General features: G+C 36.7%; 1 protein-coding gene across 1 annotated transcript in view; it reads left to right on the forward strand.

Annotated features, from left to right (window-relative positions):
• The window catches only part of LOC136715967 (catenin alpha-3), a 592,813-nt gene that overhangs the window by 544,687 nt on the left and 30,018 nt on the right, over positions 1-18,108 (forward strand). The window contains exon 13 of the mRNA XM_066693394.1: positions 15,015-15,166. Coding sequence (XP_066549491.1) covers positions 15,015-15,166 — 152 coding nt within the window. The remainder of the gene's footprint in view (positions 1-15,014; positions 15,167-18,108) is intronic.

The following is an 18,108-nucleotide window of genomic DNA, read 5'->3' on the forward strand; positions in this document are numbered from 1 at the left end:
ACCAAATACGTATTAAGCAAATAATAATACATTTCTTGCATAACTGGGACCTAACTGACCTGGTGATCATTGCGGCTCGCATCTTGATGGATCAATTGCAATGAACTTGCAGAGTTTTAACCTGGAGCTTCATACTACGTTTGTACCCAATGCAACAAAAGTTGAAGACTAGCTGATCCCCAGCTTTAGTATGGTACTAAGGATCATAGTTTGTTGTTATGCTACCAAACAGCATGTGAAGTTAGTAAAGAGGGATAGGCTTCGCCTCAACTAAGAAATCTGAGTGATCATGGCATATTTTATTTTTAAAGTACATTTATTTTAGTAGCATTGTCGATTAAAAAAAAGCTTTAGAATTATTTTTTGTTAATTATATTTTTTAATTTAAAATCATGACAGTTATGTACAAAACTTTCTTTGTGGCACAGATAGTGGGCTATAGGCTATATATAGCCCATTATTATATATCATTTCAGATACATTATTCATATAATATTGCATATTATTATATTCTTACCAGATTGGTAAAATTGATTCAGATCACAGTTGGTATGGATACAATAATTTAGAAACAGAAAATGTAAAATTTTTAAGCTCCTTGTGTCACTGCCATCACCTCATCATGTTCTTCTATAGAATGACTCATGTATGACTTAGTACAGATGTTTCCCTCTACTTATGATCATATTCCAATTTAGTGGGTGACACTAGCGATGCATGTCCATTGGTATTTCAGCATAATTAAAGAATTCTAGAGTTGTTTTTAGCTTGCTACAAAATTTCAGCTGACTTTAAATGTCAGTAATTCCATGAATGGTAAACCTTGTCAGGATCAAATTAACATTTTCCTTGTTGCCTAATTTTATGGAGATAGAATAAAAAGACAGCATGACCTTTGATAATTAAAAGTCGCTAGCTAGAGGTAGAGAAAGTCTTTCCTTGGCAATTTGTATTAATTCCATACAATATTTTTTGATATCAGTTATACATTTAAAATTGCTGTTCCATAAAACCGATTGGATATTGAACAGTTTGACCTCCCCCAATAACAAATAATGCAGGTATGAATGGTTTTTTTTTTTAACAATTGGAATATACCTGTCATGTTCTCACCTCGCCACCAAGGTCGTAATCACCCAAATTCTAGTCCTGTCTCTGACATTACATTTCATAGCCCCATGTGCATTTAGTTTAATTAAAGTATTTGATCCCCTGCTGATTTTGTACGTTTCCCCACTGACAAAGAAATGATCAGTCTATAATTTTAATGGTAGGTGTATTTTAACAGTGAGAGACAGAATAACAACAAAAAAATCCAGAAAAACGCATTTCAAAAAAGTTATAAATTGATTTGCATGTTAATGAGGGAAATAAGTATTTGACCCCTTCGACTTAGTACTTGGTGGCAAAACCCTTGTTGGCAATCACAGAAGTCAGATGTGTCTTGTAGTTGGCCACCAGGTTTGCACACATCTCAGGAGGGATTTTGTCCCACTCCTCTTTGCAGATCCTCTCCAAGTCATTAAGGTTTCGAGGCTGACGTTTGGCAACTCGAACCTTCAGCTCCCTCCACAGATTTTCTATGGGATTAAGGTCTGGAGACTGGCTAGGCCACTCCAGGACCTTACTGTGCTTCTTCTTGAGCCACTCCTTTGTTGCCTTGGCTGTGTGTTTTGGGTCATTGTCATGCTGGAATACCCATCCACAACCCATTTTCAATGCCCTGGCTGAGGGAAGGAGGTTCTCACCCAATATTTGATGGTACATGGCCCCGTCCATCGTCCCTTTGAAGTGGTGCAGTTGTCCTGTCCCCTTAGCAGAAAAACACCCCCAAAGCATAATGTTTCCACCTCCATGTTTGACGGTGGGGATGGTGTTCTTGGGGTCATTCCTCCTCCTCCAAACACGGTGAGTTGAGTTGATGCCAAAGAGCTCGATTTTGGTCTCATCTGACCACAACACTTTCACCCAGTTCTCCTCTAAATCATTCAGATGTTCATTAGCAAACTTCAGATGGGCCTGTACATGTGCTTTCTTGAGCAGGGGGACCTTGCAGGCGCTGCAGGATTTCAGTCCTTCACGGCGTAGTGTGTTACCACTTGTTTTCTTGGTGACTATGGTCCCAGCTGCCTTGAGATCATTAACAAGATCCTCCCGTGTAGTTCTGGGTTGATTCCTCACCGTTCTCATGATCATTGAAACTCCATGAGGTGAGATCTTGCATGGAGCCCCAGACCGAGGGAGACTGACAGTTATTTTGTGTTTCTTCCATTTGCGAATAATCGCACCAACTGTTGTCACCTTCTCACCAAGCTGCTTGGCGATGGTCTTGTAGCCCATTCCAGCCTTGTGTAGGTCTACAATCTTGTCCCTGACATCCTTGGACAGCTCTTTGGTCTTGGCCATGGTGGAGTGTTTGGAATCTGATTGATTGATTGCTTCTGTGGACAGGTGTCTTTTATACAGATAACGAGCTGAGATTAGGAGCACTCCCTTTAAGAGAGTGCTCCTAATCTCAGCTCGTTACCTGTATAAAAGACACCTGGGAGCCAGAAATCTTGCTGATTGATAGGGGATCAAATACTTATTTCACTCATTAACATGCAAATCAATTTATAACTTTTTTGAAATGCGTTTTTCTGATTTTTGTTGTTGTTATTCTGTCTCTCACTGTTAAAATACACCTATTATTAAAATTAAAGACTGATCATTTCTTTGTCAGTGGGCAAACGTACAAAATCAGCAGGGGATCAAATACTTTTTTTCCCTCACTGTATATACTGTATCCCTCTGTTGCTTCATTCATCACAAAGTCTGTGACAGTTCTAAGCCTTACTCCAGTGTTTATGATCTTCTGTGTATCCGACCTAACTTTTTGTCCTTGTTGACAACTTCTGGATTCCCCTCTTTACCCTGTCTGCCCTTTGACTGCCTTTTGACCACAATTCTTGGACTCTCCTCTTCAACCTTGTTTGCCAGCTCTAATTCCCTCTCCAGACCTTTAAATTTCCTTTGACAAACCAGCATTAGTCCCGCACCTGGGTGCACTTCTCATGGCCACAGTCCTCATGAAAATACCCCTTTTAAATTCTACCAATCAGTAAACAAACCCACCAATAGCTGAATGGGCATCTGTCTCAGTAAGTTCTGCATGTTCCCACCAGCTCCTAGTCTTACATGTGACAACATGGCAAATTCTGCACAACGTTTCAATGTGATATCACTGCAGTGTTTGTATAGACAATACTGGGAAACATGGACAATTCAGGAAAAGAGTATAAACACACAAAATGCTGGTCTTTATATTGATAATGATATCCTTATAACTGCACTTGAAATACACTCCCTTCTTTGTCTTCCCATGAGTAGTATTTACAGTCCTTGTTCAGTTTTTACACTCTGACATGTTTTTTATTGAATGCTTTGAGCTCCAGAGAAAGGATTGTTTTTCTGTCTTCTGCGGATTGCCATGTTAAACAGCAACAGCTCACACGCACTGTGAAATGTTACCAGAAATAGGGAGGCCTTTGGGTTCAGTTTGAAGGAGCCATGGGAGCTCATTTGTGATATTTTCAATCTGAAGAACACCTAGTCATCCATCTTTTATGCTGCTCCCAGGCGAATTGTCTGAAATTACTGCTGAAATATCTGTATAATGTTAAAGAAATGGAAAATGATAATTTTGCCTGTAATGAACTCTTTAAATTAATTATGCAGTATTTTTTTATCTTTTTGTAAACTATAGGCTTTAATGTCTTTTTCACAACTGATTAAACATAACACGGTGAAAGCTTCCACAATCACTATTCTACAGATTTTACTTTCAAGACTTTCTTCCCTTAGAAAACCAAACTATACAAAGTATGATGATAAGTAATCTAAAGATTGAAATTCAGACCTGTAAGTTTGTAACAAAGGTCTTAAGGTGAGACAGTGTTTACTGAGATTTGTGCAACACTGGTATGTTTCTATACCTAAGTTTCCCACATTCAGCCTTGAGGCAGCTTGCCAGGAGACAGAATGCTCAAAATGGAAATTATCATTCCAAGCAGAAATGGCAAGAGGGAGGGAATCACACATTTTGCCTTCAAAACAGCATCAATTCTTCTATGTACACTTGCACAAAGTCAGGGATTTTGTAGGCATATAGCCAGGTGTATGATTAAACAATTATACGAAACAGGTGCTATTGATCATCAATTCAATATGTAGGTTGAAACACAATCATCAACTGAAACAGAAACAGCTGTGTAGGAGGAATAAAACTGGGTGAGGAACAGCCAAACTCAGCTAACAAGGTGAGGTTGCTGAAGACAGTTTACTGTCAAAAGTCATACACCATGGCAAGACTGAGCACAGCAACAAGACACAAGGTAGTTATACTGCATCAGCAAGGTCTCTCCCAGGCAGAAATGTCAAGGGGAACAGGGGTTTCCAGATGTGCTGTCCAAACTCTTTTGAAGAAGCACAAAGAAACAGGCAATGTTGAGGACCAGAGAAGCAGTGGTCGGCCAAGGAAACTTACTGCAGCAGATGAAAGACACATCATGCTTACTTCCCTTTGCAATCAGAAGATGTCCAGTAGTGCCATCAGGTCAGAATTGGCAGAAAACAGTGGGACCCTGGTACACCCATCTACTGTCCGGAGACGTCTGGTCAGAAGTGGCCTAAATGGAAGACTTGCGGCCAAAAAGCCATACCTCTGACGTGGAAACAAGGCTAAGTGACTCAAGTATGCATGAAAACACAGGAACTGGGGTGCAGACAAATGGCAGCAGGTGCTCTGGACTGATGAGTCAAAATTTGAAATATTTGGCTGTAGCAGAAGGCAGTTTGTTCCTGAAATGCTGGAGAGCGGTACACAAATGAGTGCAGGCAACAGTGAAGCATGATGGAGGTTCCTTGCAAGTTTGGGGCTGCATTTCTTCAAATGGCGTTGGGGATTTGGTCAGAATTAATGGTCTCCTCAATGCTGAGAAGTACAGGCAGATACTTATCCATCTAGCATTACCATCAGGGAGGTATCTGATTGGCCCCAAATGTATTCTGTAGCATGACAACGACCCCAAACATTCAGCGAAAGTCATTAAGAGCTATCTTCAGCATAAAGAAGAACAAGGAGTCCTGTAAGTGATGTTATGGCCCCCACAGAGCCCTGATCTCAACATCATTGAGTCTGTCTGGGATTACATGAAGAGAGAGAGAAGCAACTGAGGCTGCCTAAATCCACAGAAGAACTGTGGTAAGTTCTCCAAGATGTTTGGTCCAACCTACCTGCTGAGTTCCTTCAAAAACTGTGTGCAAGTGTACCTAGAAGAATTTATGCTGTTTTGAAGGCAAAGGGTGGTCAGACCAAATATTGATTTGATGTAGATTTGTCTTCTGTTCACTCACTTTGTATTTAGTTAATTGATAAATATAACCTATTAACATGTCTATTTTTGAAAGCATTCTTACTTTACAGCATTTTTTCACACCTGCCTAAAACCTTTGCACAGTACTGTATATATAAATCTATATATATATATATACTCACACTGTGGCACTGTGTGGGGTTGTACATGATGCTCTGAAAGGCAGGGCTCAGGAAAACAATAGGGATGTTTATGGTGAAAGTGTAGGTTTTATTATAAGCGAGTGCTCCAAAACCAAACAAGAAATAAGAACATAAGAAGGTTTACAATCGAGAGGCCATTCACCCTATTGTGCTTGTTTGGTGTCTATTAATAACTAAGTGATCCAAGGATCCTATCCAGTCTATTTTTGAATGTTTCTAAATTGTCGCATCAACCACACCGCTAGGGATTTGGTTCCAGATTGTGACAACTCTCTGTGTGAAGAAGTGTCTCCATCTTGAATGCCTTGAAGCCCAATTTCCATTTCTGTCCCCGGGTCCGTGTGTCCCTGCAGATCTGGAAAAGCTCCTCTGGTTTGATGTGGTCAATGCCTTTCATGATTTTGAAGACTTGAATCAAGTCCCCATGTAGTCTTCTCTATTCCAGGTTGAAAATGTTCAGTACCCTCAGTCTCTCCGAGTAGGACATTCCCTTTAGTCTGGTTGCTCGCCTCTGAACTGCTTCTAGACAGCGATATCTTTCTTGAAGTGTGGACCCTAGAACTGTACACAGTATTCCAGATGAGGTCTAACTAGTGCATTGTACAGTCTTAACATTACTGCCCTTTTGACAATATGCCCTAATATTCTGTTTGCCTTTTTTATTGCTTCCCCACATTGTTTGGATGGAGAAAGTGAGGAGTCTGTGTAGACTCCTAGGTCTTTCTCATGAATAACTTTTTCTATTCCTCCCATAGTGTAATTATAGTGGACATTTTTATTGCCTGCATGTAATAATTTGCACTTGGCCACATTGCATTTCATCTGCCAGGTGTCAGCCCACAACTGAATATTATCCAAGTCCATTTGAATAACCTGTGCTGACGAGATGGTATCTGCTGAGCCACCTATTTTAGTATAATCTGCAAACTTGACGAGTTTGTTAACTATCCCAGAGTCCATATCATTAATATTGATTAGAAAAGGCACAGTCCCTAATACTGATCCGTGTGGAACTCCACTAACAACCTCACTCCAGTTAGAAGCAACTCTTTGGTGCTTTCTGAAAATTTAAGTATATCATATCATATGCTTTCACGTGATCTACAGCTGCAGTTGCATGTTCAAAAAACATGATCTGTCTTGTCTAAACCGATGTTGACTAACTCCGTGAATATGGTTTTCATTAAGATGCTCCTCTATTTTCTGTCTAATCAAGTAATGCAGGTGAGACTGATTGGTCTCTAATTTCCTGGCTCAGTTTTGTCCCCATTCTTGTGGATAGGTATGGCATTTGCAGGTTTTCCAATCAGTTGGCACATACCCTATTCTAAGCCTAGCACTTACTGTTTTATTGAGGGGAGAGCCAGGCAAGTGGGGAATAGTGGTCAGGTGTGCTCCTGGTAATTTTCCTCCCCCAGGGTTCGGAGGGGTGCAGGACAGTTCGGGGTGGTCCCTCACTGCGCCACTCAATACATACAATATATATAATTTTTAACCATTCACATTTAGATGTTATTTTTAAAAACCCTAAATATCATGAGGATATTTTAGTTTTCCTACACACACACATTCGTTTTATAACATTTATTATTACATTATTTCAGTCAAATCCACCTATTGTTTGTAATAAAATGATTATTCAGCTTTGTTGTATGCTATAAATTATCATGAGTCAATTATTTGTAATGATAACAAATTGTCAAAATAATCTAAAATGAATATATATATTTAAATTACATGCCTCAGGAAAAGCAATTGTGACAGACAAGTTATAGGTCATAATCTGACTGTCAGATGTTCTGTTAACAAGCTAGATCAAGGCAGTCTATGTGTGTATGTAATATATTGCTTTTTTAACCTTTACCCCTTTCATTCTCTTTGTAAACGGAGAGCAATGAGAAAGGCTGTGTATTTATTCTTCTGAGGTTTTAAAAAGATGTTAATCACTATCTTGAATTTGGAATGAGCAACAATGTGCAACATGTAATTTATCTCTTGTCTAATGATGAAACATTCAAGTGCATCAAAGACCCATTTGCTGTTTACACTCCACTGTCAAAGGAAACTGCACTCGACTGCCATTAGGTTAATTAAATATAGTCCATGTGATGAACGGGAGCTCCCATCATCACCCGACTGGAAATAATGCGCGCATCTTGTGCTATGTTCTTATTCATGAAATCTGTAAACTCGGTTTTCTTGTAAGCCTATTCATAATCCCTATTTTTGTTTGACATTTTTCATTCTGGTATTGAAGAGTGTAGACAAATGTTAAGTTCCACCATTGTTTACCCACTGTTTTCTTTCTCCCTTCTTATACCAGTAATGTGTTCGATACAGGTGATAATTGTATCTTCCTGTATGTATCATTGCTGTGTGTGATGATCCAACGTGATTAACTTGGGAACTGGCTGTTATACTGGTTCGAGGTTAAAAGAAAAGTACCCATAGTGTAACAAAATGAATGTTATTTAAATGAGATATGTATTTACATATTTAAATGTAATCTGGAACTGTAGGAAAGTGTGATTACTGTTTATTATTAGTTCACTTAAAGTGTTATTTTTTCCGCTCTATGTATTCTATCCTTTTGGTTCGTTCCATCAAGGGAAGGGTGGGTATATAAGGCCCAAGGTTAAGAGCAGAGGAAGGGCTTTTAGTAATGGAGACTCTCATACAGGAGGTTGTATGGATCTACTGAGTGTTGATTAACTGTTTACTCCAATGGTTATTACCAAAGTGTAGAGTACTTTTTTGATTACAATTAGTATTTTGTTTTCTTTGCTTTTGTTTATTTTTATTATTATTATTGTTAGGTTTGTACCTGATACCTTTATTCAATAAACAGTTCCTGTTTTATGGATTCACTACCAACCTTGTCTTTTTGAATGATCACTCTATCAACTTGGCTGCTCGACCACATTGAGTGAAGATTTACTTGACTAAAGAACGTGTCTCATGTTCAGTAGGGCGTTGGTTCTTCACAGTTCAATATATCTTGTTATTAGCAGCTTCTTAGCTTGCAATATATGCATCACTTCCTACCCAAAGGGGAAAAAAAAAAACAGTGCACAAAGTAAGCAGTATATTGTTCCTTGGTCTTCTCAGTCTTGAGAAATGTGATGCAGACAATAAGGCTGATATTTAATCAGTCAGGATTCTATGTCTCCATTTAAAATACTTGTGAAAAAGTACATAAGTACAAAGTAAAACATATATTATAATATTGTGACTGTTATCTAGTTAATCACTATGCTATCAATTATGTGGGAAGCAAATAAACCAATTCCAACCTAAAGGAGGACTGGGAACTATTCACCTTGTGTGGTCTCATAAAGATGTAGCTGAAGTCAAATTGAAAATATCATCCAGTGCTTAAGGCATCCTTTTCATAGGTTTCCTGAGGTTCTCATTGGGGTAAATACTACTACTCATTGTAATAATAATTGTTTGAGTAATCATCACTAGGTATGGTGCTTAGACCATGACAAAGTTGCAGATCTTTACTAAGAGTTACTTAACAAGTGTAGTTAAGTAATGAGGCAATTAAACTGTCTGACATTTTCCAAAGAGGGCTTCAGACAATGTTAATTATGAAATTGTGGGTTCTTTTCCAAATTATCCCTGTTTTTTAATCAGTCCACTGACTGAAATACTTGCCACACATATAGTGATGGCAATTGTTTCAAAGGCCAATAATGCTTTAATTATTCATTCAACCCACAATGGATTGGTTTAATATCAATTATGTCATGTATTTATTTGTTATAGTAGATTATTTAACAACATGTACTCTTTTTCTATTTTTAAGTAGTGGTGGCTGCTACTTCTACTAAATATTAGAAAAAGAGTATATGTAATACTAGTTGAAGTTGTAGTAAAAGCTATTTATTTGACTACAACAGTGGGAACTGTGTAAACATTAGAAGCAGACACAGCACTTACTGCATTGTAAATACATTGTAAAACATTTGCATACAGTTTAAAACAATCCTGATGCATTTAGAGATATTGTATACTAAAATACTATGCTGATAATTCATATTATAGCTACAAAATTAATTAATGTACATAGCTGTTGATTAAAGGGGAACAACTCAAACATTCTGATGGAAAGCTGCTTTTTATTGTAAGATGCTGCTATTAAAGTGGAAATGTAAATCAATAACATGTTCTCTTGTCCTGCACATTTATTCTCTGCCTTATCAGAGCTGTTACCACAGAAGGTTTTTAGCAATAATCCACATTGAGATTAGAAAACTTGTTTGTTGTTTACCAAAACATTTTGCTTAAAGGTTGAATTTGCCTAAATACCCTTTAAAATCTTCCATCTTCTTCACAATGTTTTCTATCCCCCATCTTAGGTATGGGCACTGAAATCCAATGTTGTCAGTACTTTCTAATGTATAATCATGTCATCTAAAATGAATTGCCAGGAAAACCTAAAGATAAACTACCACTAAAATGAAATCACCCCCCCCAAAAAAGAAAGTGATAGTGCTCAGATCAACTCCTATCTTTAACAAATTTGAGGCTGTATGATTTGTCAGGCTATACTTATATTTTAGAGAATGATGTGTAAATCTCATTGATTATTTGTCCTTATAGTGAAAGGACAAATAATCAGCAATACCATATCTGATAACTTGAAATATTGTTAAGCCTGCAAAGTATTTCCTAATTTAATCTGCATTTTGTACTTACTTGTATAGTCAGCCAAATGGAGCATATAAAAAGACCCGCTGTTTAGATCCATAACACTCTAAAAATTTGTTCTTGTGGCCTGCAGGCACAAGCCTCAGCATTAAAACTGAATACAAAGTCACTCAGCTGAAGTGAAACTTTGACTTATTGTCATACTCTGCAGCCATCTGACAGTTCAAACTTAAAACTATCTAATCATCGCAGCTAGAAAGAAAGAAAAAAAAAGCAAAAAAAAAAAATCTGAATTGTGCTCACAGGCAATTTAGTTTTCTAGAGATTCTGTCTGATTAATAAGATGGTCTCTTTTTTTGTCAATACTGATAATTGCCATCTCTTTCAAGTGGATGTAAATTCAACCCCATCTTTTCATTTTTAAATGTAAATGTAAATGTAAATGTCTTCATTTGGATGGTTTATGAGGTTGTTTATGAGTTACATTTCCAGTAGCTACTCTAAATCTGTAAGGTGGAACCACCGAACACTTAACCACAATTCCAGTGATTATTTTCAAAATGCTTTGTCAGTTTTCCTGATCTTTCCTGATTCCAACCAAATTATATAAGGGTGATTTTCTTCATGAGATGTTGTAGATCTCATCCTTTTTCAATTCATTCTCATGCTTCATTAAACTGGATGCATGAGTTACATATTTCTTTTAGGTTTAACATATAACAAATTAAAAATTAAAAAACAAACAAACAAACAAACAAACAAACAAAACAGACATGAAAACATAATTATTTCACTAGCCACTTGCCTTCAAGATTATTCTACAGCTAATGATTAATTAAGTATTTATGAATGAGGGAACTACTATACATCCTGCCTGCCCAGTGGAATTTCACGGTTTCCATCTCATTAGAAGAAACAAATGGTTAATGACTATAAACTAAACAGGATTTTATAATTATGTCTATTTTCCATGGGTACTTAAATAATTTATACAGTTGTAATTTGTTTTCAGGGACCCTGTATAATATATTTTCTATAAGACTGTCAAGATTGTATTAACCTTTTAGAAAGCAGCAGGCAACATCAAGGTTGAAAAAAAGTGAAAAAAAAAACACATTCATTTAAATGTTTTTAAAATTTAAAAGAACAGATGAAAAATACTAAGAATATAGTTTCCTCTAAATTATGCATGCTTAAGTGCTTGTTTCCCTTCATAACCTTTGATGTTAACTCTCTGAAGCTCTCAGATTTCTATCTCTGTCCTCCTCACAAAGCCAATAGCAGCTGGTTTACATAATAAACGGTAGAAGTAATTTCTGATTTCACCACAGTTTGTTGTGCTTTAGCAGTTTCTTTGTATAGTGGATCAATATCAAGAGACTGCCCAGTGGGTATTTCACAACCATGCCTTATTATTATTATGCCGTCTTTACTCTATATACTATAACTGTTCTCCATATTCTTTTACATGATTCTCAGAAGTTCATAGTCATGCAGTGGCAGAAAGGGAGAGCTTGAGAACATAGGCATAAGTAGATTGGAATTCCACCCAATGTTGACAGATAATTACATTTTCCCCCTAAAAATTGATGGCTGACTCCATATAGGTGTAAGGATGTAGGGATGTTGGGACTAAAATATTGAGAGAGCGTGAATCATTTGCCCATAGGCGTAATTTACAGGTGGCATGCCCCCCCCCACCCCCATAGACACACCCCTGCCTCAGGCTCAGTAATGTTTATTGTATTATATCCTGGGATCTTCATTCAAGTACTGTCATAAAAAGAACATATTATAATGAATTAATCTAAAACCCAGGAAGACATTTTGCACCTGTTTCTTATTTACATAGTCTGTCACTAATCTGAACCCGCAGGATAATCAAATATGTCATCTCATTATTTATTTATTTATGTCTTTAGACATTCACACATAATATAATTATAAATTCTGAATATGATTAAGCAATTCTGAGGAAGGCATAGAAAAAGTTTGTTGCTTCCCAATGTTTAATCTGAGAGAATAAATTATGCTGCTTTTTAATTAAACCAGATGCTGTCCTTTTGCTTTCTTTGATTGATTGTTTTTAATAGTATTGTTTTTTTGTTCCACATAAAATACATAAGAATATATTCCATATGTAGGGCCAGTGACATGATAGACAGCCACGGTGGGGAATTAATTACAAAATCCAGAATGAAAACAATAGATTTTTCTCCTTGTAGTATAAAGTAAAATGAATGGAACTTCTAAACAATCAAAGACAAAACACATATCCCTCAATCTTATTTATCCTTCATTTAAGTCACAATATAAAGCAATAGGTGGTATGCAACTGCTGACTGTAGTATTCTTGGTATTGACCTTCATCCCCCCCCCCCCGCCCACAGTATAACAGATGAGAGGAATGTCAAATTGTGCACAGTCCAGTTAACATAGAGCTACACAAACTATCAATCCCACATCTATTGATCTAGCCACAGTTGAGGTCAGACTGAATGTGAAAGAAAGAAAATACCAATCAGACATGTAACTTTATGATTTATATTGCATTAATCTTATTATTATGTATTTTTGACAAGCAAACAGCATACAATGCTGTGTGCTGATTTCAACTGATTCTATCTATTGTAACTATCAAAAACACTCTCTCTTGTTGTAATTTAAGTGACCCATTTTTGTTAATTTATTGTTATTTTTGTATTGTTGAGGCTGGAGAAGTTTGACACATTCATTTATATATATGTTATATTTCATTAATCTCAGGCTATTGGTTCATTATAAGTTTTTTATTTCAAATTCACCTAGATCTGCAGGAAGTAAAATGTGACCATGATGCCTTGTGGGCTAGTTTTTGAGAGGTCCAATTTCCAATCAAGAAAATTATTAATGATGTATTCTGGTCAGTTTCTTTTTGCACAGATTCATTTTAATACCATGTGAACAGTCATGTGTAACAACACATTTAAAAATGAACCTGGCTGCACTGTAAACATCCATTAAACTTCACACATGACCAATTAATGGATTTATGGATTTGCTGCTAAATACCACTGAAATCAGTTATGTTATTGTTAAAACAGTTATGTTTACCACATATTTAAAATAGTATTGCTGTTACAGGTTTATAAATATTAAATCACTCTTACCTTTGTTTCTAAGGGTCTGGATTAGATAACCGATAAAGCTTACAGAAGCAGCTACAGCTAAACATTTATTTAATGTTTTGATGCTATTTAGTTACCAGGGCTGATTTACAGAGGTTTTCATATCAGAGGTGTTATAGGTGATGCCTGTGGTGTTGCGGTAAATAAGATCCTAGTGGAATTGTTGCACAGTGACACTGAAGATTAAGGCCTACATTTTTCATATTCAGTAAACCAACAGAACTGGACTAGAGACCCCTAGGCTACAGCTTTTGTCTATCTAATAAATGCTTCCCTATCTTTCCAGAGGGAATGTAAGTGATTTATACACTTTTTGCCTCATGGTTATTGCTTCTGTCATGAGATCCCTCCATTCATGTTATGCTGAAGAAAATACCCAAACCAGAGGCCTGGTCTCCATCCCAATTCTCTTCTTAGAAAATTAATTTTAACTCTACTATGACCTGTTGCTTCCCAGTACATGGATTGTGTTCAATTTCAATTTCAGCTAAGTTCTTTTGAAATTAAAAACATAAGTGCTAGAATATTGAATAACTCCCCCTATACATTGAAAGTACAGTTAACTATCTGTGGCAATAAAATGTTTCAGGCTGAAACAGGAGTACACAGAAATCCAAATGGCTCTCATAATAAAAGTCCAAATAAACAGTTCTTCCCCCCTCCCCCACAGAAACAAACCCATTGTCAGTACACACTGTTTTTGAACCCAAGAACTACAGTCCTCAGAACTAACATTATCTAGGTGGTCTGAAGGGCAACTTGTCCTTAGGTCCTAGGAATCCATGGCTTTTAGTGATGTGCTATCATGCTTGTCTGCAGCACTGGGTACAAGGGTTTGGATGCAGGAACAGGATATCAGTGTCCATCAGCATACAATTTTCTCATCTAGGCAGGAAACAAGGTTATCAATATGGGTTTCAAATCATCTATATATTATCTTTTCACCTTTAATCTTCACTATGCAGTACCAATTTGAAATATATACCACTTGGAACACTATACTTTGTTCTTTCTCTCCTCCTTCATATACACTGTACTTTTTCAGGACTATTTGACTGATATTCTGAAGGCACTGTTCAAAAAAGACTGCCATAAGAGGCTTTAATTCTTAAGATGTCAGTTTGGAAATGATTACATGAAGTCTCATTTGAGTAAGCCAGTGAAACCAGAAAGCCATTAATATAATTTACATAACAGCCAGGTTTGGTCTATTCTGAAAAGTGAAATAAATCTATCGATACATGTAATTTTTTTGTGAAAATAATTTACTTGTACAGAGTTTTGACATTATGAATGTATGTTTTCTCTCACTGGATTTCTCCCATTGCCAACCTTGTATAATTATTACATGTTGAATGTGTTTTTTTTTTTTTTTTCCTGGATTTACCTGACAGATTACTTGTGTTAGTTACAATTAGTTACAAAGCATGGGTCCTCAAATCTGTTTCTTGAAGGTTGTTGGCCAATGGATTTAAGTGTCTCGTCAACAACATAAAACCATAGAAAAGGTTGTACTTATTTAAGCATAGGTGGGACAAAATATCTAGAGTACCCTGTGGTTTTGGAGAACTCAACTGTACTTAACAGCTAGTAAATGATTAACTATTCTACAATGATTTTTCTTTTCTCTTCAGCAATTCCAGAATTTGTTGCTCAAGTCAATAAAGCCATGGAAGCCCTGAACACTGGAAAAATGCATCAGTTTGATGACAACCTGTTTGTTGATGTCTCGAAAAAAGTGTATGACTCAATCCATGACATCAGGTGCTCTGTTCTAATGATACGGGTAGGTAATTTTTTCATCACCTCCTTCTGACTCCACGACACTTACTAAACAAACATTCCATCATTATGTATATATGATCAATTATATCTATGTTTATCAAGTAATCTATCTATCTAGGTTTTAAATTAAACTTTATTAGTTTTAAAAATAAACTTTATTTAACAGATCAAAAAAATAATGAATACATATAACAGATATATATTTTTTTTAATCAAGGAAGATATACACAGATAGATAGCTAATTTATAGCATCAAATACAAACACCCCATTAAGAAATTGTTTAGGACTGGTTGTAATACCTGTACACAAAACATTACTGATAGATACACTTGATTGAGATTGAGAGAAGATTTTTTGAATGCCGGTTTTTGAGCAGCCTTCTTACAATGAGTTCACTGAGGCAAGATTTCAGCTGTTCAGAAAATGCTTCTACTCCCTGGAGATGGTAAGGTTGATGATAAATTCCCACCAGCTTCACTATCTCTGCATGAATATGCTCTGAAAGTGGCATAAGTACCCAAGCATGTGTAGAGCCAGAAAGACAGGCCTGGACGACTAAATTACACTTGGGAGCTGATCCATAAAACAATGTCAGTGTATATATATATATAAAAATTCAGTATATTCATGCCCAGTTAAAATGGGGATAATAAAGGCATTGTTTTGTGTATAATGAACATAGTAATTTCTGAAATACAATCACATTTTAAAATGTACAAGCAACATACACCGATCAGCCATAACATTATGACCACTGACAGGTGAAGTGAATAACACTGATAATCTCATTATCATGGCACCTGTCACTGGGTGGGATATATTAGGCAGCAAGTGAACATTCTGTCCTCAAAGTTGATGTGTTAGAAGTAGGAACAATTGGCAAGCGTAAGGATCTGAGCGACTTTGACAAGGGCCAAATTGTGATGGCTAGACGAATGGGTCAGAGAATCTCCAAAACTGCAGGTCTTGTGGATTTTTGCAGTGGTCAGTACCTATCAAAAGTGGTCCAAGGAAGGAAAAGCGGTGAACCGGTGACAGGGTCATGGGCGGCCAAGGCTCATCGATGCACGTGGGGAGCGAAGGCTGACCCGTGTGGTCCAATCCAACAGACGAGCTACTGTAGCTCAAATTGCTGAAAAAGTTAATGCTGGTTCTGATAGAAAGGTGTCAGAACACACAGTGCATCACAGTTTGTTGCGTATGGGGCTGCATAGCCGCAGACCAGTCAGGGTGCCCATGCTGAGCCCTGTCCACTGCCGAAAGCGCCTACAATGGGCACGTGAGCATCAGAACTGGAACAAAGAGCAATGGAAGAAGGTGGCCTGGTCTGATGAATCACGAGTTCAAGGTGTTGACTTGGCCTCCAAATTCCCCAGATCTCAATCCAATTGAGCATCTGTGGGATGTGCTGGCCAAACAAGTCCGATCCATGGAGGCCCCACCTCGCAACTTACAGGACTTAAAGGAGCTGCTGCTAATGTCTTGGTGCCAGATACCACAGCACACCATCAGAAGTCTAGTGGAGTCCATGCCTCGATCGGTCAGGGCTGTTTTGGCGGCAAAAGGGGGACCTACACAATATTAGGCAGGTGGTCATAATGTTATGGCTGATCGGTGTATATTCCTAGTTACAAAAATATTCTGTTGACAATAATCTGGAATTATTATGTTTCTATATTTCTTAAGACAATATTTTGTTTGTTTGTTTTTGTTAATGCATGTTTGAAATTTCAATTTGTAAAATAACCTCAACATTTTATAAGAAGTTCACTTTCAAAAATAATTAAACGAGCTATCTGAAAGAGTGTATCATTTTTTGAATTGATTGAAGAGACTTAGTTCTTGGAATACGTTACATACTAGTGTATCCTATCAATCATATGGCAAACATCTTCAAATTGCAAATCTTAATATATCTTCTGCATTACCTGTGGCTAGCTTTTTCATTAATTGAGGACCATTTATCATGTAGAAGGAAACCTTACAAAAATGCAGACGAGGGGATTTAATTTCCTATTTACATTTAATCACTTTCCATATGAACCAGAATGTTTCATTGGTACTTGGCTCGACTTTGTGAGTAATAGTTTCAGTAATTAACTTTATGTTGAAAACTAAGCTTTCTTTTCTCACCCTGCAGACCAACATTATACTTAACAAAAGAAAATGCTTTTGTTTTAGAATATTCAAATGACAGTGAAATAAATCCAGAATATGAGAGTATGAATAAACCAGTGACTTTTCAATTGTCCATACAGGACAGACAAGACAAACCCTCTTACAAAACTACAATAAGTTCCAAAATTTGCAGTAAAGACTGAAACCTATGTTTAGCAATATAGCCCTATTTACATAAAAAGCTTGGCAATCTCATAATATAAAATAAATAAAAAATAAAAAATCTGTATCTTTATTTATCCTGAAACTTGTTTCTGGGCTGTCTTACCTTTTCCCTCTCTACTTGTTAAAATGTTGGGTGTTCAATTGAAATGAGGAGAATGGTGAGCTGTCCTTGTCAAGGGAATTTACGTCTCTGAAAGGTGAAGGAAGACTTGCAAGTCTGAAATAAAGCTAAACCGAAGGTTTGTAACATGGCTGACACAAATGTTTATCAAGGTTCAGTAGTAATGTCTGACATGGGAAATCCCAAATGAACAAAAATGAAACTCATTTTGTACATTATGGGATACAGCAACATACCACTTAGTTTATGCTGGACAGAAAAATAGGAGTGTTAGCATGGAGGGCTTTCTGGCTTTAAGTCAAAAACAGGAAAGCATTTAAGATGCATATATATTGAACCAAAGCTAATAAAAATATAGCTGCAACACTTAGTCAATGGGTAATGACTTCTCTTTTTCATTCATTATTGATTTTTCTTTGTAATATATGTTGTTCTAAAACAGAAGTCATTAGATGGAGGGTCATATGTTACGGTATT

The sequence above is a fragment of the Amia ocellicauda genome, chromosome 20 (assembly GCF_036373705.1).
Source record: "Amia ocellicauda isolate fAmiCal2 chromosome 20, fAmiCal2.hap1, whole genome shotgun sequence".
Classification (NCBI taxonomy): Eukaryota; Metazoa; Chordata; class Actinopteri; order Amiiformes; family Amiidae; genus Amia; species Amia ocellicauda.